The sequence below is a fragment of the Kogia breviceps genome, chromosome 2 (assembly GCF_026419965.1).
Source record: "Kogia breviceps isolate mKogBre1 chromosome 2, mKogBre1 haplotype 1, whole genome shotgun sequence".
NCBI lineage: Eukaryota > Metazoa > Chordata > Mammalia > Artiodactyla > Physeteridae > Kogia > Kogia breviceps.
In genome coordinates, this window is record NC_081311.1 from 140842113 (window position 1) to 140868353 (window position 26241).

Here is a 26241-nt window from a genome sequence, read left to right on the forward strand (position 1 = left end):
AGTTAGTTATTCATGGCTGCTTTGGGTCTTCGTTGCTGTGCATGGGCTTTCTCTAGTTGTGTTGGGGGCTACTCTTCATTGCAGTTTGTGGGCTTCTCGTTGCGGTGGCTTCTCTTGTTGTGGAGCACGGGCCTAGGCACGTGGGCTTCAGTAGTTGTGACGCGTGGGCTCAGTTGTGGCGTGCAGGCTCTATAGCACAGGCTCAGCTGTGGCGCATGGGCTTAGTTGCTTCATGGCATGTGGGATCTTCCCAGACCAAGGATCGAACCTGTGTCCGCCGTATTAGCAGGAGGATTCTTAACCACTGCGCCACCAAGGAACTCCCTTTCTGCATGTTTTTATGTTTCTCAAGTGGATAGTGTTGAGTACCAGTCATTAACACAAACCACTGTTCTGTAAAATTATGAAATGAGTAAAATATTTTTTTTAATTGGGAATATTCCAAAGCTTGTTAAAAATGATCATAAAGGTAAAAAGCTGCAACAAAGTGCCTCATTTTAATTGCAAAGTGTAGATCTAAAACTTGTTTTATGGTATATAAACAAGTCTTATAATTAAATATGTAAGTTCTTCAACTCATTCAGTGTTGGGTTTTATTGTTGTTGCCATTGTTCTTGATTTGTTGGGTGGTTATTTGGGAAGAAAGAAAGGACATATTTCCTTTGGGTAAAAGAATCAATAGTTTGCTAGCTTCCCTTAAAAAAATTGTTACTTAGTCTGGGTGAATAGTTATTTATTGGTCTATTCTACTAGTCTTTAATTAAGCACCTGAAGCATTATTGAAGCCAGGTCTTGAGGGTCCATTAATACTTATAAACAAACAAGATGAATGTATTTTAAAATTTTTATATAAGCATAATATACTAAACTGCATAAAGACTGAAGAATTAATTATTTATTAATTGTTCGTTTTGTATCAGGCAGTTTGAATGTTTTACGACATATAATAATAGCGTAACATATAAAGTATTTAACTAGGAGGTTAAACAGCTACCAAAATCCTAAAGGTAGTAAATGGAGATGCTGGAATTTGAACTTAGATTTGACTCCAGAGATTAAACCAAATTTTAAAATAAGAGTGGCTACTTTATTATAGCACTCATCCTTTGAAAATACATTTGAATTAAACAAATCCTCCTTTCAAAGTGGGGAATGAGGATCAGGGAATAAAAAGACATTGGCTAGTCAAGAGCAAAGCAAACCATGATTATCCTTTTAAGAGATGACCAAAAACACAGCTCATAAATGTAATTGTTCTCTTTGTGCTTGTGGATTAAGTAATTGTGTATACTTATTACAGTCTATAATAGGAATGAACACTTAGCAAAGTCATAAATTGTTTCTATTTATTCTTACATGTTTGAGATAATCATTTGAGGGATTTGATTTTGATTACAGTTATTTGAAATTGAAGTATATCTCTCACTTACCATGCATAATAAGACTACCTAGGGGCCAGGCTCAGAATGTACTTTAAGCTATTTGTTGGGGTAGTAAATCTTTACTAAATTATTTGTCTTGAGTAGAAACAGAAACAGATTTTCACTCACTTTCTACTTGTTCTTCTTTCTTTCTTCTTTATTTATTTATTTTTGGCTGCGTTGAGTCTTCGTTGCTGCACGCAGGCTTTCTCTAGTTGTGGCGAGTAGGAATATTTGTTCTTTCATTGCTATGAATATTTGTTTATGTTAGTTGGCTTTTGTTAAATATTAAAATAGGCACAGAATCAAGTTCTTTTTAAAGTTCTGTGGAACATCATGACAGGATCCTGTGCATAGAACAGAGACAGAAAGGGAACAATGAGCCAAAGCTTCTCACTCAGCTAGGCTAAATGTTTCTGTATGTATTTGGTTTTTAACATGTTCGGTTTTAACAGTATTAGATATTTAAAGAACAAGGTAATGATAAAATTCTCAAGTTGGCTATTTTTTATTAGAATTACTTTCTTAGACCCAGACTTTTCACCTCCAGCTAAAAAATGTCCGTTTATAAATAACATTTTATGAAGAATAGGTCCCTGTATTTATTCTGCCATGCATATCCTGTATGGAAGAATTAAATGGACTCAGTTTACACCTATGTCCATGAGGAAAAGGATTTGTTATTAAAAGATATTGACAAAACTGTGAAGCAAATGTATGCTGCTGCATCATTTTGAGGGGTATGTGTTACACTCCCATTAGTGCTTCAGTTTGAGACCCCAGTGGCTTACCACTCTCCCCTAATAACACCTTAGCTTCCAGTTTCTAAATTATAATTAAGTTATAATGTTAGGCAGCAGTGTTGTAGTGGTGGCCTGAATATTAAACAGATGCACAAACCACTGTGAAACTCAGAGGATTGGCCTTCTGGTCTTTTCTCAGGTGATATCTACCTTTCCCCTCAGATTTTCGGGAGCGTAACAGATGCCACCTTGTCTCATGGAATACTGATTGTGATGTACAGCTCGGGACTGGTCAGACTTTATAGCTTCCAAGCCATCACTGAACAGGTAGAGAAAACTGAAATTTGCCATATTGAAATTAACTTGAGATTTGGACTGATTGAGGTATGAATTTTTTTTTTTTGAATTTTATTTAATTTATTTTTTATACAGCAGGTTCTTATTAGTTATCCATTTAATACCTATTAGTGTATACATGTCAATCCCAATCTCCCAATTCATCACACCACCACCCCCTCTCCACTTTCCCCCCTTGGTAGGACTGAGGTATGAATTTTTTAATGAGATGTTTTTAAAGTAAGGCACTATGTAGATTTCAACTCTACAAAACTGTACAAATGCAGAAGGACAAAGTATCCTTTAAAAGAGGGGTGGGAAGATAAACAGAAAGGCCCTTGAATAAATAAAGATATTTCCTCTGTCATATACATGTGAATTTGATTTTTTTCTCTCTCCAGACAGCAAATAAGTAGGTGCTAAAGCCACCATTTTTGTTTTGTTTTGTTTTTAGTTCATGCAACAGAAACTTGACTTAGGGTGTGCATGCAGATGGGGTGGGACTACTGGAACTGTAGGAGAGGCTCCTTTTGGCATTCCTTGTAATATTAAAATCACAGGTATGGCTACTATATAATACTTTCTTCACCTTAAAAATTAAGTGGTCATATTAATAGTTATTAATTGTAATCATCCAAATGTTTTTTGCATGATTTAATTATAAATTAATTCATTTTATTCCTATGCAGAGTATTCTTTGCTTTTGAATAGGCATTCACAAAAATCTGTTATTCATTTAGATAAAGGCCTGGGGATGCTGGACCTTGCTTAGCCAGAGATCTGTTACCTTTGGCAAGTTACTTTACCTTTCTGGTCTTGATTTCCTTATCTGAAGAATAATAAGTTGCGGCAAATGATACCATCTGAGTTCCTTTATAACTTAACATTTTACAATTCTGTGAAATTTCCCCAACTTAAAGATCAACAAAGCACAAAAAAATTATACATAATTTTATAAATGTAATAAAAATGTTCTGTATTTAATTAGCTTATCAAATTCAGCAGCTTATTAAAAGGAAATGAACTGCTACTCAAATTGAGCAATGTGTGTTAGATAAACCATGACTGACCAGAGTTCATCTCAGCAATACAAGAATTATTTAATGCAGACAGATGTAAAACTCGTATGAGTAAATTTAAAAAGATAATATATTTTGTTATCCTAATATTTGTTTACCTTTAGTCTTGGTTCATTAAGAATCATTCTTGGGACTTCCCTGGTGGCACAGTGGTTAAGACTCCGAGCTCCCAATGCAGGGGGCCCAGGTTCGATCCCTGGTCAGGGAACTAGATCCCACATGCATGCTGTAACTAAGAGTTTGCATGCCACAACTAAGTAGCCCACATGCCACAACTAAGGAGCCCGCCTGCCGCAATTAAGACCTGGGGCAACCAAACAAATTTAAATAAATAATTTTTTTTTTTAGAGAGAATCATTCTTTATCATATTGAGGACATTTCCTTTTACTTCTAACCAATAAACATCACATATTTAGGTGAAACTCCAAAGGTTTTTCTAACATGGGTCAAAATAAGACAGTAATTTTTTTCTATTATTACTATTTAACATTATATCATCAACAGATCAAGAAACAAATGAAAGATTTAATTGTGAGAAAGGGGGTGTTCTTTTTATTAGTAAATGACAGACTATTAAAAACAGAGAGTCCAGTATAGCCATTATCCAAGAAACTCAAAATAAATATTCTAAAAATTACTCGGGGTTTTAGATGTCTTAGACAAGCTGAATTAGGCAGTTCTGTGATAACTCAGCCTCAGCAATACCTCCTATATTTGATACAAATATGCTAGCAAGAATCTATTAAGAATTTTAAAACTACAGGCTCCAGTGGTAACTACAATGTATTATTTTGAAGAGAATTTCCCCAAATGGTACATTATTCTCATTGAAATGCAGATAATAAGCAAGTAAAACAAAGAACAGGGTGATAAAGAGAGCTCATAGAGCCTTTGATTGTGCTGTGATTTTGGTCCCTGTTTGTAGAGAGAAGACTAGATTTGGGATCACAATCTTGGTCTGCTAGTAGTAAGAGTGAAATTCCACTACTAACTGGTGGTTATGATAGTGAGCAAATTACTTCACCTCTCTGGGCCTCACTTTTATCAACTTTAAAATAATAACATTTGAAAATATCTGTGAAATCACATATTGTAAAACAATACAGCAATTGTTGGACATTTAGCTTAGAAAAGTAGCATACTATGTTGGAAACTTTTGAGTATTTTTTCAAACTATATTGACTGAAATCGTATTCATTTCTCCAGATTTGTTTTTCAGGATCATTAAGGTCTGTACAAAATAATATTCCTTTTAACTTTAAATAACTTTTTTTTTTTTTTTTTTTTTTTTTTTTTCCCGGTACGCGGGCTTCTCACTGTTGTGGCCTCTCCCGTTGCGGAGCACAGGCTTCGAACGCGCAGGCTCGGCGGCCATGGCTCACGGGCCAAGCCGCTCCTCAGCATGTGGGATCTTCTGGGACGGGGGCACGAACCCGTGTGCCCAGCCTCGGCAGGCTGACTCTCAACCACTGCGCCACCAGGGAAGCCCCTAACTTTAAATAACTTTTTTAAAAAAATGCAGAGCAATTCATTTTCATTACAGAAGAATTAGGAAATAATGATAAAATAGAGAAAGTTTAAAATACTCATAATCCTCCTGCATGGAATTAACTGTTATCACTTCAGTGTGTTTTTTGGTAATCATGTAATGTATATATGTCTGAAACCGAAAAAGAATCATACTGTGAATACTCCTTCATAACTTGCTTTCTAAAAAATCAAAAATAAATAAATAAATAATGGCAATTCCCTGGTGGTCCAGTGGTTAGGACTACATGCTTCCACTGCTGGGGGCCCAGGTTCGATCCCTGGTCAGGGAACTAAAATCCTGCAAGCCACATGGTGCAACCAAAAAAAGAAAAGAAATAATAAAATAATTTTTTAAAAATAAAATAAAATAATTTAAAAAACTCAAAGTATGATTTACATGCACTTAAATGCCCTCATTTTAACTCTACAATTTGAGTTTTGCCAAATGTTTATATCCATGAAACCACTACTACAATCAAGATTTAAAATCTTTTCATCACTCCAAAATGTTCCCTTGTGCCCTTTCCAGTCAGTTCCCTCCCCATCCCCAGCCTTAGGCAACCAATGAACCTGCTTTCTTTCACTCTAGTTTTCTAGAGTTTCATATAAATGGAAGCATATGATATGTACTTTTTTGTTTGGCTTCTTTCACTCACCATATTATTTTTGAGATTCATTGCGTATTATTGCATATATTTGTAGCCTAACCCACTTTTAAATGTTAATGTATTACAAATATTAATTTCCATCTAGATTATTTAATAGATAGTCTTAAGAAAACAAAGTCTGAGTTCTATCTTACTCTTTACATCAAAAGAAATAATAGGTGGATCAAAGATTTAAAGTTCTATAAGAAAACTTAGAGAATCTTTTTATCTCAGAGTTGAGAAGAGCTTTCTGACACAAACACAGAGCCATTAAAGAAGGGATTGATAAATTTGGCTACATAAAAATAAAGTGCTGGGCTTCCCTGGTGGCGCAGTGGTTGAGAATCCGCCTGCCGATGCAGGAGACACGGGTTCGTGCCCGGGTCCGGGAAGATCCCACATGCCGCGGAGCGGCTGGGCCCGTGAGCCATGGCCTCTGAGCCTGCGCATCGGGAGCCTGTGCTCCGCAACGGGAGAGGCCACAACAGTGAGAGGCCCGCGTACCACAAAAAAAAAAAAATAAATAAAAATAAAGTGCTGCAAGGTAAAAAACAAAAATAAAAACAAAAGCACACACATAAACCAACTCAAAAATCAAACAACAAACGGGAAATATTTGCAACATACACTGTAAAGGGGTAGTTTCCTCCTTATATATGAGTTCTACAGACCAGTAAGAAGAAGTGACTACAACAACAACAAAAAAATGAGCAAAGGATATTTGGGGAGGACAAAGCCCAACATCACTGATAAGAGAAGTGCAAGTTAACACTATCATAAGATACTTCTTTGCAGATTCTCGAATATCAAAAAGTTAGGTAACAGAGTTGGTGAAAGTATAGAAGAGGCACTTTATTATTAGAGTCCCTTGTGGAGGACAATTTGTCAGTATGTTTCAAAATTTTAAATGCATATATTCCTTGAGCAATTCCATTTTTAGGAATTTATCCCAGATACATTCACATGTGTATAAGATGACAAATGTACAGTTACAACATTGTTTCTAACAGCAAAAGATTGGAAACAATGTGTATTGATACATTGATAGGTGACATTAGTATTCTTTCATTGTTTGGCTATGTCATAAACTTAATTGTTAAAAAGAAACAGGAATTCTTTTTGCACTGGTATAGAGAAGTTTCCAATATATATTAGAAAGTAAAAAAAGGAGTGCAGAACTATGTATATAAAAAACCTCATTTGTGTTAAGTATTCATATGCATTTATTAAAAGTATAGATATATGAGTATATGCCTTTAGGATTGCTTGAAATATCTGGAAGGGCACACAGAAAACTGATAAATAGTAGTTATCTTTGAGGGATACAAATGGAAGGAAAACTTTTCATTATATTTCTTCTGATGCTTTTTGAATGCAGTACTTATATTACTTTTGCCAAAGAGTGGTCCTGTGTCTATGTGTGCACATGCTAAGCTCCTCAAGGTTTTAAGATCTCAACTTATGTACCATTATATGCATGAACTGTAAATTTATTTAACCAGTTTACAGTGGACATTTAGGTTATTTTAAATTTTCTGTGATTATAAATAGTATAAGAATGTTCCTGTAATTATTAATGATCCTAAAATTTCTTCATCACAAGACATGGAATCAGCCATTCTCTGAGAACTCCTAGGCCCTTTCAATTGAGAATAGTATTAGAGATCAAAATTTGCGCTCTTGGGGCTAAGGGGGACCCACCAGGGTTGTGGTGAGCAGAGTCCTGCTGCTGCTTTTGGGCGATTTTTAGCAACTGCTGGGAAAAGTATTTCTTTTTAAATATATCTTTTTGCAGTGATTTTTTTTTTCTAGTTTGAATTCCTATTTTATATTCTCTACAACATACCTACTTAAATTTTTAACCCCAAATTCAAACTCTAATTGTAATTTTTTCTCTTTATAATTCTTCTTTTCCTCATCCACCATCATTTGGTAGTCACCATATTATCACACATGATGTTTATATATCTTTCACAATTTACCGACTGATGTCCTTTGCCCATTTTTCTATTGGGGTGTCCATAATTTTTTTATTACTTAAAAAAATTTCTTTATATATTAAGAATATTACCCTTCTCTTAAAAGGTTTAAAAAAAAGGTACTTTAAATATACTTGATATGTTTATACCTATCTCTTCTTTCTCCTCAACATTGTCAGTTTGTGAACTCACTTTTCATTATTTGTTGTTCTCCTTTGTATAGCTTTAAGTAGTAAATTGCCTTTATGAAGAAACCTAATAAGGCACACACTTCTGTATGTAACATGTGATTTTTTGAGTGAATGGTCTCCCTAAGACAAGTCCCTTTACTGACAGTGGTGGCCTCATAAGCCAAAGATTAAACTCTCAAGTTAGAGGCATAAACAAAGGACTCTGATTAGTCACCTTCACAAACAGACCATGTGGTATTTCAGAAGGGCTTCTCCAAAGGAATTCTGGTCTTCATAAGCAGCACTACCTTCCATTTCTACATGTCTCCAAAAGTAAGTCTGTTACGCTGTATATAAAATTAATTGTCATCAAAGAAGAAGACTAGGAAGCATTAACAGATAGTTCTTTTGTGTTGTCAGTCTCCAACAGACAGTGACTGACTGGATGTATCTAAACTACCTTAAAATTAACTTGTCTAATGATTATACTAGTAGTAGTGGCTATCCTTTGATAAAGCTTCCACTGTAACAGGACCCATCCTAAGTGGTTACTTTTCATTATTTCTGAACTGGAAATCTTAAGCAACACTTCTTTTGTAAAGTTTGCTAAATATAACCTGTTAGTCTAGAATATGAAGGTTCTCTTCCTCACATTTGAAGGAAGTATTAGACCTAATACGTTGTTGGATTGTTATGAGAGATGGAAGTAGTATCTAACCAAGCCTTGTAGATAGCAGGTGCTTATTTAATGGCAGCTGCTTTTGTTAGGTATACTTTGTCATTTTTGCCATCATAAGCACCTTCAGCCCATTTTTTATCTCTATCCAGCTGCATGTCACACATATCCTGAAAACAGATGTCTAGAAAGTTGACTCATAACCTAACAGTTGTTTCCTACCAGCTTTTTCTTTTCTTAGGACTATAGAAATAAGCAATAAGCCTCTTTCCTGATTGTATTTTCTTTCCTTGAGCATAGTAGTTTTTCATTAGTGGAAGTTCATAGATGATGCTTGCAAAGAAAGGTTGAGTTCAGTTAATGAATGTTCCAAGGCTACCAGAATAAAGAAGCTAATACATTCCTTTTGCCCATCTCTGCAGATACACCACCACTGCTCTTTGAGGTGTCCTCCCTGGAGAATGCTTTTCAGATTGGAGGCCATCCTTGGCACTACATCATCACACCTAATAAGAAGAAACAAAAAGGAGTTTTCCATATTTGTGCCCTAAAGGACAATTCCTTGGTAAATCAAGGTGGTCAGACTTCAGTAGTAAATTTATATCAGAAATTCTTTATTCTCTACTTCTCTAAGAGGTCCACATTGCTAAGAATTACTCTTTTATTTGTTAGTATTAATAATTTGTAAACAACGTAAAGTACAGGATAGTACAAAGAATATAGCAAACACTTGTATGTGCTACCCAGAATTTGAAACATTAACATTTGAAAATTCTCAGGGCACCGAAGATTTATTAGGTTTTTTTTCCTTACCATCTCCTTGATCCCATTTAATCATCTTTGAAGCTGCATAGTGGGAATCGCTGATGGAATGTATTCAGGCTGCCTCTGAAATTACTGGTGGAATGTGTAGCTAGTTCTGCTTCTTCATGGTTTGTTGCTCTTGGCTTTCCAGAGCAGAACCAGATAGAACTCTGTTGGTCACAGTATAAACACTGAAACACTTTGAGTTTTCAAGGATATTTTAAAGTTATATATGGCAGAATAGAAAGAAAGGGTATATGGCAAGACAATAGACAAAAAATTACCCCTTGAGTTAATTTTTCTTTTTTAAAATGACTTAGGCATTGATTTATCATTTAATAAACATTATTGAGGGCCTACTGTGTGCCAGACTTGGCTGGGGACACATTCCCTTCCCACAAGTTGCTTATACTCTCAAAAGAAAGCAAATGTGTAGGGAAATAAGATGCAGTCCGTTAAGTACAGTGATTGAGATGAGTGCAAGAGTGAGTGCACAGAGGAGGGGGGGTTCTATCTTTGTTTTATATTGCTGATTTAGTTTAGTTTATTTCTGGAGCCTCTTGATACATCAGTTGAACTTTTTATGAGGCAGACTCAGCTTATTCCACACCCTTCTCTTCCAGAATCTTTCTCCATCAGTCACTGTTGGACCCAGTGGCTTTGAGAGTCACAGGTCACCTTTCACCACACCGAAGATGTACACAGTCTTGGGTCCATTTATCTATTTCCTTTGGTGTCATGGCCACCAGGGAACATGGTGTATAGTGTGTTCTAGTTTTTTTTTTTTTTTTTGTCTTTTTGCAGGAGCATTCTTCCCTTCTGTTTTCTTATTAACCTATCACATGTGGGAGCTCCTGTTTGACCCAGCCCAGTGACATCCTCTTTTACAAACGGGGACTGTTTCCCGCAAGTCTGTGGTTTGATTATTCACCTCGCAGCAGAGGACATCCTTCAGCCACCAGGACCTGTCACATCTCTTTTTTGCTGAACTTTTCTATCTAGTCAAACCCTGCACAGTTCACATTCTAGACATTTAGTACATATTCTTCTTATATAAGAACTGATAATACATATTCTTTTATGTGTGTGTACAAAATGGCCTTCAACATCTACATCAAGCATGCCTGTCAAAGTATTCTCCTTGTATGATTACTGATTATAACATTTAGCTAGATCTTAGTTCAACATATTCATAAATAATTGCTAAATCCAGGGGAGTTTTCAGTCCTTTTGCTGGACAACTTTGTTGAAGTGTTATTACCTTAATGATGCATATGTGCATTACCTCCCCACCTGTCAGTCAGAAAAATAGATAACCCAAAAACATATATGTAGGCAAACTGAAGAATTCAGAGAATGATTCATAGCTTTCTATTAAACTGAGCTTTAAACTAGCATTTGAGCAAATAATAAAAACTACAGAAGCTGATAATAATGCTGCCTAGTATTTAACACAAAGAGAGATAATATTTCTTTTGCATGTTGTATTTAGATAGTATAATAAAGAGAATAGTCTCCTAAAGAAAGAAAGATGGGTTTTTTTTTTAATATGTATATATATATATGTGTTTGTGTGTGTGTGTATATATATATATACACACACATACATACACACACAGCATAAAAAAGTTTTATATTAAACAAAGGAGCATTTGGAGCTAATGCCAAAATGTACACATTGTTTTAGTGGTTGCAACCAAGATGTTTAATTGTATTGATTTTCTTATATGTAAAATGCAGTAATACCACCATTTCTATTAGAAATCATTAGGATTATAAAAATTCTTGAAAAATTAAAATGCATGTGCTAATTTGATACCTAAAATGTGTTAAATTCCAATTTTTGAAAAAGCATGGCATTCAAAGCACTTGAGATGTAACCCCAGCCTACCTCTCCTGTCTCATGGCTGGACACTCTACTTCTCGATTTAATTTTATCTGCTCCTCGTGTTTGTGCATATACATGCTAAATGGATCAACACTTCTGTGCTTTTGATTTTGCTGTCTCTTCTTTCTAGCCACTTTATTCTCATTTCAAGGCAGAATTCAGGCTCCTGAAATTCTGCTTACCTGTGTTGGATGCTTGGTAATATCCTGTGCATAGCTTGACCACTTTGTTTTCTACACTGCCTTATTCTATTTCTGTTTCTATCTCCCTTCTTGAATATGAGCTTCTTAATGACAAGGATTATGTTTAGTGCCTAGTGTGATACCTTAAACATAATGTCCTGTCAGTATATGCTAATGGAATTAATAATTTTATATGTCAGAAACTTTTATGAGTATCTAATAGGAAAGATGACATCATTTCATTTTACATTGGAAAAATTAAGTTAAATGACTTGAGTAAAGCCAGTGAAGTTAATGTATCCATGCTGGTATTAGTCCCCAGAGCTCCTGTGTGTAAGGTAAAACATTTATTCATATGTGATCACATATGGAGGTATCTTTTTTTAAATTTTAATGTCTAAATATACTACTATGAAATCAATCTCTCTACTTACCTTAAGTGCTAAGCAGTATTAGACCGTTTCCTCAGCATTAGAGTTTAACATCTGACTTTTGCAAGGAGATTATATGACCTGTTTGGTTGCATGTTTATTTTTGTGCTATCTACTCTTCTGATTGACAGTTTGTTGAGGATAGGGAAGGGAGAAGGATGTTGTGGGGGACTGCATGTACATAATTATGGCAGAGTTAAATAATGGAAAATCCATGGACTTTGGAGTCTAATCTGCTGTTTAGTAGGTGCAGAATACTAAGCAAATGATTTATCCTCTTTGTGCATCAGTTTCCTCATCCATAAGATGGGGATAGCAATATATGCTTCAAGTATTGCTGAGATCAGAAGAAATAATGAGTATAAAACATCTAATGCAGTGCCAGACATACATTAGGTGCTTGAGATATGGTAACTTATTATTTGTGAGCTATAATATATAGTGCATGGTGCATCTATGAAATTTCTGAATTTAAATGTTCTTGGATTTCTCAAGTTTGAGTGTCCTAATTCAGCCCTAATACACATCCCAGTTCAGCTGGTTAATGTTTTCTCTTCCTTTACTTTTGACTTATTGATCTATCACTGATGCTGGATTTGAAAAATTATTTTATTTTTCCTTAATTTTTATTTTCAATATTTTGTTCCAACTTCAGGCAAAAAATGGGGTCCAAGAAATGGAGTGTTGTTCTCTAGAATCTGACTGGATCTATTTCCATCCTGATGCTTCTGGTAGAATAATACATGTTGGCCCAAATCAGGTCAAGTGAGTATTTTCCTTAGTTACTTTAAAGTTAAAAGTAGCCTTTGGTAGTATTTATTGGCATCTTTATTTTTGCCAGCTAACTACTGAGCAAATTGTGGAAATAATTAGCTTGTTGTAGGGTGCTTCCTCAGAGAATGGCATCTAGAAAACCTGACTTTATTCTTTCAACCTCATCATTACTGTTTGTAAATATCACATTTGAGTAAGTTCTTTGTTGGATGATAGATGGCGTGTGAAGAAAAGGAGATTACATATTGGTTCATCCTCATCAGGTCTTAATTCATTCTCCAGGATTAATGAGAGAGATGATTTATCTTTGTTCTAAAAGACAGCCTTACTTCTGGAGAAGCAGCAGGTTGTTTGAAGTAAATCTTGTTGTATTTAGTTTACCCACATCTTCCACACAGTTGACCTCTCCTTCCTTGAAACACTCTTCATTTGGCTTCCCTGACACCACAGTGCTCCTGAATATTTTCTTCCCTCTCTGATCTGTCTTTCTTAGTATCCATTCACGTTCTTACTCTTCTACTCAGACCTTAAGTCCTCAGGACTTAGACCCTCTTTTCTCACTCTTGTTCCCTTTCCGCTTGATTCTCCTGTTTATTCCCTTGGCTTTAAAGATCATGTGTACACCAAAACTCCAAAATTTCTCTTAGCACAAACTTTTCATCTAAGCTTATGTCATAAGTCTGGAATAATTCTTGACACTTTCGTACCTTCTTGTCTTTCATCAGTATACGTGTACTTAAACACTCACTTGCATTTTCTCTCTCTCTCTCTCTCTCTCTCACACACACACACACACACACACACACACACACACACACACACGCACCATATATCCCATCAATCCAGTTTATTTTGCTACTAAACATTTCTTAAATCTGCCTCTTTCTGCTCTTGGCCACTGTCACCACCTTCGTCAAACCATTGTCATCACTAGCCTAGACTATAATAGTTGCCTTCTTACAGGACTCCAAGAATCTACTTATTACTCTTTAAGTCTGTTTTCTTCTCAGCAGCTAGAGTGATTTTTAGAAACATTAACAAACACAAAAACCTAACCAAGTGAATTCTGCTTTAACCTTTTTATGACCTCTTATTGCACTTCAGATAAAGACCAACATACTTAGCTGGTCTAAAAGATTCCTCTCACTCAGTTTACTTCAGTCATGCTGTCTTTTCACAAAGCTGAGGACCTGTTCCCTCTATTTGAAGTCTGTTTCCCCTACCTGTTTTGCCTAATTTCTATTCATATTTTATGCCCCTTTAAATGTCCCTTTTTCAAAGAGTGCTTCCCTGGCACCCTTCATTAGATTAGCTGCCCCATCATATTTTCACTCTACCCACTATGTAGTCTTCTGTAGCACTTACAGCAATTTAAATTAATTATTTGTGGATTATCTGTTTGAATATCTAGGTTGGGAATCATGAGCTCCATGACAGGGAAAGAGTCTGTCTTGTTGACACCTGTAACCCTGGCACTGAGCATAGGTCTTAGTACAGAGTAGGTGCTCAGTAAGTATTTGTTGAATAAGAAGAGTAGTGTCTGCATTCTTTATTTTGTATGCTTCATGATAATTAGTCTACTCTGAATCAGTTATAAGGAGGATGAAGGGACTTAATGAAAAAAGATTATGAACTTTTATAAAAAGTCATAAAAAGTATGGTCAGCTTTAATAAACCTTTCTCTTAATGTTTGTTACCACACATCTTTTATATTAGTTTGAGTTTAAGAAAATAAGGTCCACAAAGAGTGTGTGCCCTTTTGCTAGGTTTTAAAAGATAGACATTCTTAAATATTGGCACTAATTAAGATAACTAATTAAGGAATTTAAAATGTAATCTGATTTCTTTGTCTCTGGCAAACTCTAAGGCCTCCAGCTCTCTCTGGCCACAGTGGCTGCTTCTCCCTGCTGTTCTCTTTGCCTGCATTGGAGACTTTAAGCTTTGAGGACATTGTGCTTTCGATGCGTGTTAATGCTGTGAACAGATTTGTGTAGGTGGTGAGAAAATTCTTTTACTTTCACTTGCTTAATAAGCTTGATCCGTGAGGTCATTTGCACTCAGAAAACCCAAATCTTTAAATATAACCTTAAGAAAAAAGAAAAGTATTAAGTCATTTGCAGTTTTAAAATACTACTCTACTGTAATAGAGAAAACTCTTGGTTTAGAACTTAGTTGCTAATCAAGTCTATATTATATTTAACTCTTATTCATTGATACCTCATTCTATCTTCAGAAATAAAAATGTAAATATCTATTATAATGCCATTGTTAAAGCTGAAATGTTGAAAACATGCTGTAGGATGGTAGAGAGGAGGTTTTTTAGAGTAACTTTTATTAAGCCAGTTTGGAAGATAGTGTAAGCCTCAGCAAACTGCTGCATTACCTACTTCAGTAGCACCTGTTGTCACATATCCTGTTTTTCTGTTTAACAGAATCTCTAAATTTGAAGAAATTTATGGACATTTAAGTTATCAGACATTAATATTTTGGACTAATCAGGAGGAGAAGAGAACTAACTCAGTGTTGTAACTATAATTTTCATTTGTTAAGTTTCTTTTCAGTAGTTCAACTTCGACATTTTGATGGTGTGTTGAGGTCTTAGGTTCTTAGAATCCTTTTTACCTTTTCAGAGTTTTAAAGCTAAGTGAAGTAGAAAATAATAGTGCCCAGCATCAGATCTCTGAAGATTTTGTCATTTTGGCCAACAGAGAGAAGAACAAAGTAAGTCAGGAGTACTTTAAAATCCTTTGTATATCACTGTCTTTCTATATAAGAATATAATATGCAAATGTATTTATCTTTTAGTGTGGCAGAAAAGAAAAGCACAGTCCTATAAAAGTCTGTTCATTTTGTCTACATGGGTAGCTAGTCTTAGCCCCATGTATAATATCTATGAAATTTGAAGAGAGTTGATTATATTGACTTTATCTTTTGCTTATTTTTGTTTCCTTTCTGGGTTTCTCTTTAAGTTTTTACTGATGAATTATCAACCTTTGGGTTTAATTAATTGTGCAAATTTAGGGCAAGAAAGGTTAGATATAAACTTTAAAAAATTACACACCATTCTTTAACTCCAAACGGTTCTTTGTCTTTAGCATACAAATTAAGAGCCTGAAGAAAATCATGCAGAGGGAAATTTCCAAAAGCAGATCGACTCTTTATTTGCTGTACTATACTAAGGCAAAAATCAGAAGGGCAGGTGAAGTAGCAAATCTGTAACCTTTGTATTTCTATTTTGGTATTTTATCCATTAAAAACTTTAATATAATAAAGTATTTTTATTAATTGGAGGATCCAAAATCTGGTTCAGAATTTTCTCAGTTGAGGAAAGAATTGTGGATGTTAGAGAAGGGTTGGTTAGTTAACAAATTCATTAATACAGTTTTGCCATTGACTATATAATAGGACTTGTCATATATTTTTATTTCTCTCCATATGATAGAATGAAAACTTACCCACTGTTACAGCTTCTGGACGGGTGGTAAAAAAAAGCTTTAACCTTCTGGATGATGACCCAGAACAAGAGGTATTACTTCAGCCAGAAATAATAAACTAAGCTTGTATGAACTTGCCCTGGGGTAGAGGTTGGGGAGCTCCATGCAACCTTAGTCTGTAGGATTGTGTGTGCTATTTGAACCAATGTATCTCTGTCTCCTCTCTTTTCATATTGGAATTATTCTTAAGATTTTGTTTGCAGAAGATTTCATAAGACCGAAATAATTTGAAAACACTATTATTAGCTTATTGTTTTGTTGATGTGCACACTTCCTAGGGAAATCTCTTAATAGAAAATGATTGAGTTATATCTTGATGACTATGGCTTTTGCCTTGTTTTTCACTTACTAGACATAGATGTTTGTTAATGTTCATGAGCCAGAGGAGGAGGGTGTAAGGGTGTGGTAAATCACTTCAGCCTTTGGCCTCAACTTGACATTGCCAGTCACTAAGCTAATACATTTTTATCCTTTTCTTTAAAAAAAAAAGCACTGGAATTACTTATGAAATCAACTCAAAGTGTTCATACTTCAAATATATAGCCTTTGCGTAAATACTGAATCCCTTTAGATTCTATGACTATATAGTTCATATGACCATTTCTAGGTAGAAATATTGAGTAGCCCTCTAAGGATAGTTTTTTAAAATCTTTTAAAATAGGTTGGAGGTGGCACAGTATGTGGCTACTCTCAAAAATATATATATATATTCTTTTGAACCAAATATATATTTATTCTTTTGAACCATTGAGAACAAAGCAGAAAGCTTCCTACCCTGTATGTAAAACTTTATTCAAGAAAAACATACCAAATTTACCAAAATGTGGCAAGAATACTTAAGAGGGGAGAAGGTAGTAGCAAAGAGAAAAATACTCTACATTGTGAGATTAGAAAACAAAAACTTTTCACCTGTAAAGGAAAAGTTGAAAGGGGTTGTGACTAAAATATATAAAATTACTGACACTCAGGCAAGAAGTCACCTTTTGAAGTTTGCCCAAGGTAACATTAAGGCAAAAAGTAAATTAAAAGGAATCACTGGTAATAAATCTACATAAATTTTTATGTCATAGGTGGTAAAGGCAGAAAATATAAATGGATTAAAAAGCAGTTTGACCAAATGTGAGTGAAGGTTTAGTATTTGGTGATTAAGAGAAACTTGCTGTGCCTGTCAAGATGTGCCATCCCTGGATGGGTGAGCATAGATCTGCTTCCCCATGAGGCTGTTGGAGTCCCAGGTTTTCTTCCTTGAGACAGAGTTCTGGGGTTAGATTTTTCTTTCTTAATGTCTTTGCCATCATTAATTATTTCTAACTAACATCTCTTATCCCAGTCCTGTTCTGTGGGTTGGATTTCTGTTCCTAATATTCTCCCTCAAGTATAAGCAGCCATTTTTGCTTTCTTTAGGGAACCAAAAAGGTTTTTTTTTTGTGCCACGTGGCTTGCAGGATGTTACTTCCCCGACCAGGGATGGAAAGCATGGAGTCCTAACCACTGGACCACCAGGGAATTCCCTAAGAAAAGGTTTTTTTTTTAAAGAGGATGGCAAATAGAGTCATAAATAGTATATGATGGGCTATCAGTTCTTCTTGAAATGACTTGTGTTTTTCTGGTATGAGAACCTTCTGAGCACAGTGGGCAGTCTTCAAGTTTCAGAACTGAGTTTCATATATTTAGTCCTATCTGGAAACCAGTGAACACACCTATCAGTGTCAGCAGTTGAATACCTCTTTCAAATTTGGAGACACTCTGGCTTGCTGTCATAATAGAGAATTTCAGTTATACTTTGGCTGAGATCTACATAGACTTGGTTGTGTTCATCAAAATCTGTAGGATACTTCTTGAGTCTTAAAAATCTTGAGACTGATGTTTTACTAGGCAGATAAGTGGAAACACATTTCTATCTATGCTCCCACCCATTCATTTTTCTTTCTACATATATTTATAAATAATAGTTAAGCCACAAATGTAGAAATAATCCTAACTGGATTTTACCCCTCTTTTCTTTTGCCATATCATCTATTCCCCAAGACTTTCAAAATTGTGGACTATGAAGATGAGTTAGATTTGCTTTCTGTGGTAGCTGTTACTCAAATAGATGCTGAAGGAAAAGCTCACCTGGATTTCCACTGTAATGAATATGGAACTTTACTTAAAAGCATTCCACTCGTGGAGTCATGGGATGTGGTGAGTAGAGTCCATGGAATACAAAGTTGTAAGAGTTTCCTTTATAGGTGACATTTATTGGAACAGATGTTACTGTGTTCATGTCAGTCCAGGTTCACCTATACCAGTGACCACATGGAAGAGGTTATCATCCTACATGCAGGACAAAATGAGTACTTCTTTAGACTTTCTCCTCTAGGGAGTAGAGGATGCCTCCTTACCAATGGCTTTAAAGATAAAGCTTTATGCTTTTTTCATGAGACATGCTGTCTATTTCCTTACCATAGTCTAGTTTTCACCCATTTTATAAGTTTGGTAATGTTTTAAAAAATAAAAATATACTGTATCGAATCCCCACAGTTATTTAATAGAGACAACTGTAAGCATGTAGGGTTTCCAAGCACTGTTGGAAGCATTTGTCTGCTCTTCTAAGTATTATAGAATATAAAAGTTATAAAGAACAGTAGATGTTACTTTACCCAATCATTGTTCTATCAATGGAGAACCTGAAAGATTTAGCAACTTGCTCAAGTTCACAAGTGAAATAGTGGCAATGTTGGCAATAGAATCTGGGTGTTCAGACTCCTAAGTCCAGGGCTCTTTTTATTCTCAACATTTTGTGTAATGCTTTTCTCATAAGTCGTCTGCATATCCACAAATAATGAAAAATAAACTGTTTCTGGCAGCTATTTTGCCTCCAAGTGTATATTTGAACATCCCTAGCATAGATGCTGTGACATTTTAATGACCCAGTAGTGAATATGATTATGTGAAGAGGAGATTCCATTTGCCTGTGTTTTCTTTGCAGACATATAGCCACGAAGTTTACTTTGACAGAGACTTGGTACTACACATAGAACAGAAACCCAGCAGGGTCTTCAGCTGCTATGTTTACCAGATGGTATGTGACCCTGGGGAAGAAGAAGAAACCACAAACAGAAGTTGTAAAAAAGATTGCAATAATTTTAAATTTTGAGATGTAACTTCTGAGACTTCTAGCCAAACATCCCAGCAGCCATGTCCAGTCCTCCTTTTTATTATCTGCATAGCATGTTCTCCAGTAGTTTCCAGAAAAGGTCTTGTGTTGACTTCAGATGACTGACTTCTTTTTTAAACTCTTGGTATACAAGGTGGTGAGGACTTCATTTTATGTAGAGATTTTTTACAATGACATCCCAAGAAGTCTAGCATTTTGCAGTTTTTAGGCGGGTGGTGATGCAAATATAAAACATTGATGAGCAGAGAAGGAGGTTAATTCTAATTATTGGGAGAGGGTCATTGATGAGTTGGTGTTTAGCGTGGTTGTTAAAGGATGGCCTGGGATTTTGATTGGTGAAACTAAGGGGGAGAGATAAAAAGAAAGATAGAAAAGATACAGAAAGAAATCAAGAAATCCTGTATCCTCTCACCCAAACTTTGTTTAAGGGTGGAAAATGAGATCTATAATATGAAAGCATACTTTGAGCCAAAAATGTGTCATCACAGTTTTTAAAAAATGTATATATATGTTTTGTGTTTGTATATAGTATCAGGAATTGGCTGTAGTTCCCCAATTATCTTTTCTTCCATGGTTTTATTCTCTTGGTTTGATGTTCCCATTGGTTTTTTGTGTTTCTATTAGGCTAGTGTAAAAGATTTCAAGCAAACTGTAAGTGAAATTTTTTTTATCATATGTAGGCTGTTTAGCTGTTAATACACCTAAGAATGTTGTATTCATTTCACTCTTCTATTTATTTGGTGAGTCTTCCAATTCTGCTTAGGCAATATTTTCATACCTAGGCAATAAGATAAAGGTATCCTGGGTTGTACCAGCTCTGCTCCCTGTAGAAGAGTAGATAAAGTCCCAGGAGTTCTTACTAGGTTGGAAACTGGCAGCTAGAAAAAGGTTTTGGCTCTATCTTAGCTGTGAGATGAGTATTTTATCTTCTTTATTAGAACTGATCAAAATATGATCCTTGAACTCAGATAATCATTCTTCAGAATGTTAAAAGCAACCCAAGTGGGCTTCCCTGGTGGCGCAGTGGTTGAGAATCCGCCTGCCGATGCAGGAGACACGGGTTCGTGCCCTGGTCCGGGAAGATCCCACATGCCGCGGAGCGACTGGGCCCGTGAGCCATGGCCGCTGGGCCTGTGCGTCCGGAGCCTGTGCTCCGCAACGGGAGAGGCCACAACAGTGAGAGGCCCGCATAGCGCAAAAAAAATAAAAAAAGCAACCCAAGTAAAGGGAGGAAAATGTTTCTCTGTGGTTCCTGTTGGAAAAATCCAGTTGCTTGCAATCCACATGTTTAGCACATTTCTCTGATTCAGGCTCAAAAGAATAACTAGTAAAAAATAGAAGGGGAGGAGACAGCAGTAAAAATCATTACTGATTCAAATTTAAAATTAAAATATGGGATTTTAGCTTGGATGATTTACAGCAAAATCCTCCAGTTTTTCCTTCAGTTTTGGCCTGATCCCATGTTAAGAACAATGTGAATTCTGCCCTGTTCTGCCCTTGAAGTTTGCAGATAAATTTCAAGTTAATTATGATCAACAGGGCTGGTGAGAGAAACGCGTTAGCTATTCCAAAAGTCTGGAAATTAGTAGCAGAGTCCATAAATTATAAAAAGAATAAAGGGAACAAACCTAAAACTGTATTTTGTGCAATAGAAAAGAAGATTGCTAACATTTTAGAATAAGGGAAAGTATATGTTGGCTAAAAATAAATCTTTCTGAATCTGCACTTATGTATAATAACCACTTGGGAAAGCAAAAGTGATTACCTCATGAGCAAGATGATAAAACTGTCTTCATATATTAAATTCTAATACTTTTATATCTACTAGTTGAAAAATCCATTCTCATTTTATGCATATTTAATAGTACTATTTAATAAAAATATTTGAAGTCAGAGTATTTTGGAGACATGATTGTGATTACAAAGCACAGTTATGTATAGCTGAATAGTTATGATGTGCTAGATATTGCCCCAAACTTCCAACTACACATGAGCTATATCTAAATAGTCCTGCCCAGTGAATTTATATCTTGAAACAAGTTCGATAAGAAGAAATAAATATCAGAGAAAAAAAAGAAACCAGTATGGTGGGTTTCAAAGCAGATGCAGTGCTATGTAAAGGCAGAAAGCTTGCTCTCCATGTCCAAGTGTTTCAGAAAAGGATGTCTTAATACTTCAGTCCTGTCACATTTTTTAAAAAAGCAGGTTTGTTGAGTTTACCTTTCTCTAAGTCATTGCCTTCTTTTGATGAAGGAACTCATCTGTTCAGAAAGGCATCTGAGAACTATCTGAGATTCTTGGCTGCTTTTTTGGTGGGGGCAGGGTTGGGTGGAATACTTCCAGTCAAGACAGGAACTGACCACTAAGAAACGCCTATTGTCTCACTGCTGCCCAAATCAAACTAGACCTGGATCCACAGGCCATATGGGTCAGGCAGGAAATGCACCTAGTGTGAAAAACAATAGGGAGTTGTGGACAGTGTAACAAATAGGAGACCTATGCCCCAGCTAAAGGGACAAGCTGCTACTGCTTGGTTAATTAAGCTGCTACTGCTTAGTTTCAGCCAGTTGTAACACCATGTGGGAATGTGGACTGCATGATTGTAAACAGGAAGGTTAATAAAAAGGGTGCCAAAAGATAAAGAAGATAGCAAAGAATGTGGGAAATGCACAGGTAACAGACATAGCAGGAAACAATAGATCATGCTTCCCCCCAAATTATTGGCTTCCCAGCTCCCCACAGTGGCATGCAGCTGCTCATTCTGCGGCCTGCCAGACATGAGATTGCTGTTCTCCTGAGGGTAGAGGGAAGTGGTAAATATACTCCTGCCCCTCCTTAACCCCTCTCTCTACCTGACTATTTTAGAGGCTTTAACTATGTGCCAGCCTACTTAACAGGTGCTAGTGACAGGCATAAAACATTATGGGTGACATTTCTGAATGTTTAATGCAAGATTGGGTGAAACAGGGTAGCTTCTTTTAGCAGGTCCAGATACTAAGCTGATGAGAGGTATATTTCTGCATTTCTCTCTTTGATCTTAGAGTCTGAATTCTCACCGTATCAGTGGAGCAAAATTATTCTTGACTTTCTAAAACATTTCTCGCATCTCAGAGAAAACAAAACAAATCCTATTGTAGTTGCTGTTTGAACTACTTTGTGAGGAGATGATACTGTTCTATTTAAACAAACTAAGGTTTTGTTCCACATTTTTCCATCAATTGAATGTTTTGTTTCTTGTACATACTTTTTTCTTAATGATAACATATTTATTGAGTGCTTTCTATCTGCCAGTCACTGTGATACATGTAAAATGAATTGACTCACTTAACATTCAAAATAACCATATGAGGTATGAACTACCATTTTTCTTCCTCATTTGTAAAATGAGGAAAGTGAGGCTTACAGAAGTTAATTTGCCCAAGGGCCTACAACTAGTAAGTGCAGAGATGGGAAACACTTTCAGATTTGTTTGACGCAAACTTATGCCATATTTTCTTTAAAACTCTCAAAAGGCAAAGGATGTTATTTTATCCCATATGTAGCATATTAACAATGATAACATTGGGTATATAGGAAAATGCTTAAAAGTCTTTTTAAAAAATGATTAGATATCCGAATTTTGGACAAAGTTTGGATGAGACACAATTGGCCTATTTATGTATATAACTTGACATAAAAGATGGCTCTTCATGCAATGGCTGAAAAAAGTCAGTTTTTAAAAAGGTACAAAAAAATGGTACTCTCATCTTGTTTGTGGTGATAATAAACACCAGTATTAGTAATTACTCTTAATGTAACTTGGCTTTCTTTTCAATAATTAATATATTTTCTTACCTTTCTTACAATGTTTACATGTATGACTTACCTTTTAGAATCCCAGGGATTATGCAGGGCTAATTTCTGGTCCCTGTGTTTCTATAGAATCTCTATCCTATAGAAAGAATAATTTATTTCAGGCCAAGGATAGATAATAGAAAGATAAGACCAACTGGCTTTTCCTAATCGTTTTATTATAAAAGTTTTCAAACATACAGCAAAATTGAGAGAATTTTACAGTAAATACCCAAATACCAACCACATGGATTCTACATGTTTTATTTCTTATCCATGTTATTTTTTTGATGCTTTTCAAAATAAATTGCAGACATCAGTATATATCCCCCTAATACTTCAAAAGGCATATCATTAAGTAGGGTTTAGTATGGTTTCATTTTTTAAATTTGTAAGGTACATTCACATGCAGTGTAATGCACAAACGTTAAGTATAAATTTGCTGATTTTTCCCAAATCCATAAACCCAAAATTTAGAACATTGCAGTCATGCCAGAAAGTTTCCGCATGCCCCTTCCCAGTCATTCCCTACCCCAACTCTCAGATGTAATTACTGTTCTGATTATTTTGCCTCACAGATTAAATTTTTCTATTCTAAAACTTCATATAAATGAAATCATGCGAAGCATAATGCCTCTTTCACTCAACATGTTTTTGAGATTAATTCATGTTGCCTGTATCGGTGGTTCATTCCTTTTTATTGCTGAGTATTCCCTTGTATAAATATGTCAGTTTGTTTTTTTCCATTTTCTTGTTGATGGACACCTGGGCTGTTTCCACTTTTCTTTTTTTTTTTTTTTTTTTTTTGCTGTTATGAATAAAGCTGCTATGAACATTCTTACACAAATTTTTTTTGAACACATGTCTTTATTCCTCTTGAGTAAACATCTAAGGATGGAATCATTGGGTCCTAGGTTAGGTGTATGTTTAGTTTCATAAAAAACTGCCAGACCTTTCTTCCAAAGGATTGTACCATTTTACATGCCTTCAACAATGGGGACTTACCATTACTCGACATTTTCTCCAACATTTGTGTTTGTCTTTTTTATCTTAGTATTTTTGGTGGGTGTGTAATCATTTCCAGTTGATACTTAGATTGTTTCTATAATACTTGTGCCTAGTAACCCTCTTGTCAGATCTATCCCTTCATCTTTTTTAACACCACCCCCCCACAAGGAACTGCTGAAAACATTATTTCTTTGTGATAATAGTTAAGGTAACCTAAAACTCAGGTTGAGTTATTCTTTCTCAAACATGGAATACATTGCTCACCAGTTGCTTTGGCCATTAATGGAGACCAACATCCGAGGAAAAACCTGGGTTGCTAAAGGGACATGTCAGACTGTTTCCACATGACTGCTGGAGCTGGACAGGATGGCACCAAAACATTGAACAGAATATGACCATTTCCTATAATGATTATGAGTTCATGTTATTTCTAAATCAGGTGAATTTTTGATGCTAATAGGAAAGCATATTAAGCAACCTTTATCCTTTCCCCAGTAACTGTATTAGATCTCTTTGTGGTTTTAATTTATATTTCCTTATTAACTAATGATAGTAAGCACATTATGTTTGTTTGCCATGTGTAAATTTTTAGTTTTCTTAACAAATTTATTGAGGTATAATGTTCCAAAAAACTATGCATAAATAATACAATTTGATACTTTTGACATGTGTGCATCCATGAAACCATTGCCACAATCAAGATAGTGAATACATCCATCACCCCAAGAAGTTTCCTCTTGCTCCTTTGTAATCCCTCCCTCCTGCCTCTCTGTTCCCCTCCCCCTTCCCAAGGCAACCACTAATCTGTTACTGTCATTTTAGATTAGTTTGAATTTTCTAGAATTTTATATACATGAAGTCACATAGTGAGTACTTTATTTTCTGGCTTCTTTCACTCAGTGTTGTTACTTTGAGATCCATCTGCATTGCATGTATCAATAGTTCATTTCTTTTTATTGCTGAGTAGTACTCTATTATATGTATATAATCACAATTTGTTAATACATTTACCTGTTAGTGTACATTTGGGTTATTTCCCTTTTTTGGCTACTACAACGAAAGCTACTATGAACAGTTGCGTACAGATTTTTATGGACAGACGTATATGTTATTTCTGTTCGGTAAATACGAAGGAGGGAATGACTGAGTCATAGGTTTAGGTATATGCTTAACTTTTTAAGAAGCTTCCAAACTGTTTCCAAAATGGCCAAACAAAATTAATCTGCATGATGTGATACTCTATACAGAGAACCCTAAAAACTCCACATAAAAACTAGTAGAACTAATAAATGAATTCAGGAAGGTAGCAGGATACATGATTAATATACAGAAATCTGTTGCATTTCTTTGTACTAACAATGAAATTTCAGAAAGAGAAAGTTTTTTAAAAAATCCTGTTTAGGGGCTTCCCTGGTGGCACAGTGGTTGAGAATCCGCCTGCAGATGCAGGGGACACGGGTTCATGCCCCGGTCCAGGAAGATCCCACATGCCGTGCAGCGACTGGGCCCGTGAGCCATGGCCACTGAGCCTGCGCGTCTGGAACCTGTGCTCCGCAATGGGAGAGGCCACAACAGTGAGAGGCCCGCGTGCCACAACAGTGAGAGGCCCGCGTACCACAAAAAAATAAATAAATAAATTAATTAAAAATCCTGTTTAAAATTGCATCAAAAAAATACTTAGGAATAAACTTAACCAAGGAGGTGAAAAACCTATAAACTGAAAACTATAAAACATTGATAAAAGAAATTTAAGCTGATTCAAAGAAATGGAAGGATATCCCATGCTCTTTGATTGGGAGAATTAGTATTGTTAAAATGGCCATACTACCCAAAGCACTCTACAGATTTAATGCAATCCCTATCAAAATACCCAGGACATGTTTCACATAGAACCAATAATCGTAAAATTTATGTGGAAACAAAGAAGACCCAGAATTGCCAAAGCAATCCTGAGTAAAAAGAACAAAGCTGGAGGCATAGCTCTCCCAGACTTCAGACTATACTACAAAGCTACAGAAATCAAAACAGCATGGTATTGGCACCAAAAACAGACACATGGATCAATGGAACAGAATAAGAGCCCAGAA

General features: G+C 35.6%; 1 protein-coding gene and 1 non-coding gene across 10 annotated transcripts in view; both read left to right on the forward strand.

Annotated features, from left to right (window-relative positions):
- DCAF17 (DDB1 and CUL4 associated factor 17) overlaps positions 1–20035 on the forward strand; it is a 33514-nt gene extending 13479 nt beyond the window's left edge. For 5 of the 9 annotated variants that reach the window (XM_067026279.1, XM_067026285.1, XM_067026286.1 and 2 more), the window contains 10 exons: positions 2387–2491; positions 2955–3060; positions 8171–8239; positions 9005–9147; positions 12543–12652; positions 14529–14651; positions 15292–15382; positions 16104–16187; positions 18184–18339; positions 19127–20033. In XM_067026279.1, the coding sequence (XP_066882380.1) occupies positions 2387–2491; positions 2955–3060; positions 8171–8239; positions 9005–9147; positions 12543–12652; positions 14529–14651; positions 15292–15382; positions 16104–16187; positions 18184–18339; positions 19127–19294 (1155 nt within the window). In that variant the 3' untranslated portion in view covers positions 19295–20033. Of the gene's footprint in view, positions 1–2386; positions 2492–2954; positions 3061–8170; positions 8240–9004; positions 9148–12542; positions 12653–14528; positions 14652–15291; positions 15383–16103; positions 16188–18183; positions 18340–19126 lie in introns of all 9 variants that reach the window. The other 4 variants (XM_067026281.1, XM_067026280.1, XM_059053531.2 and 1 more) reach the window with 4 other exon arrangements.
- On the forward strand, positions 5328–5400 carry TRNAW-CCA (transfer RNA tryptophan (anticodon CCA)). The gene has a single exon. It is a non-coding gene; the product is annotated as a tRNA-Trp (tRNA).
- Positions 20036–26241: the final 6206 nt, after the last annotated feature.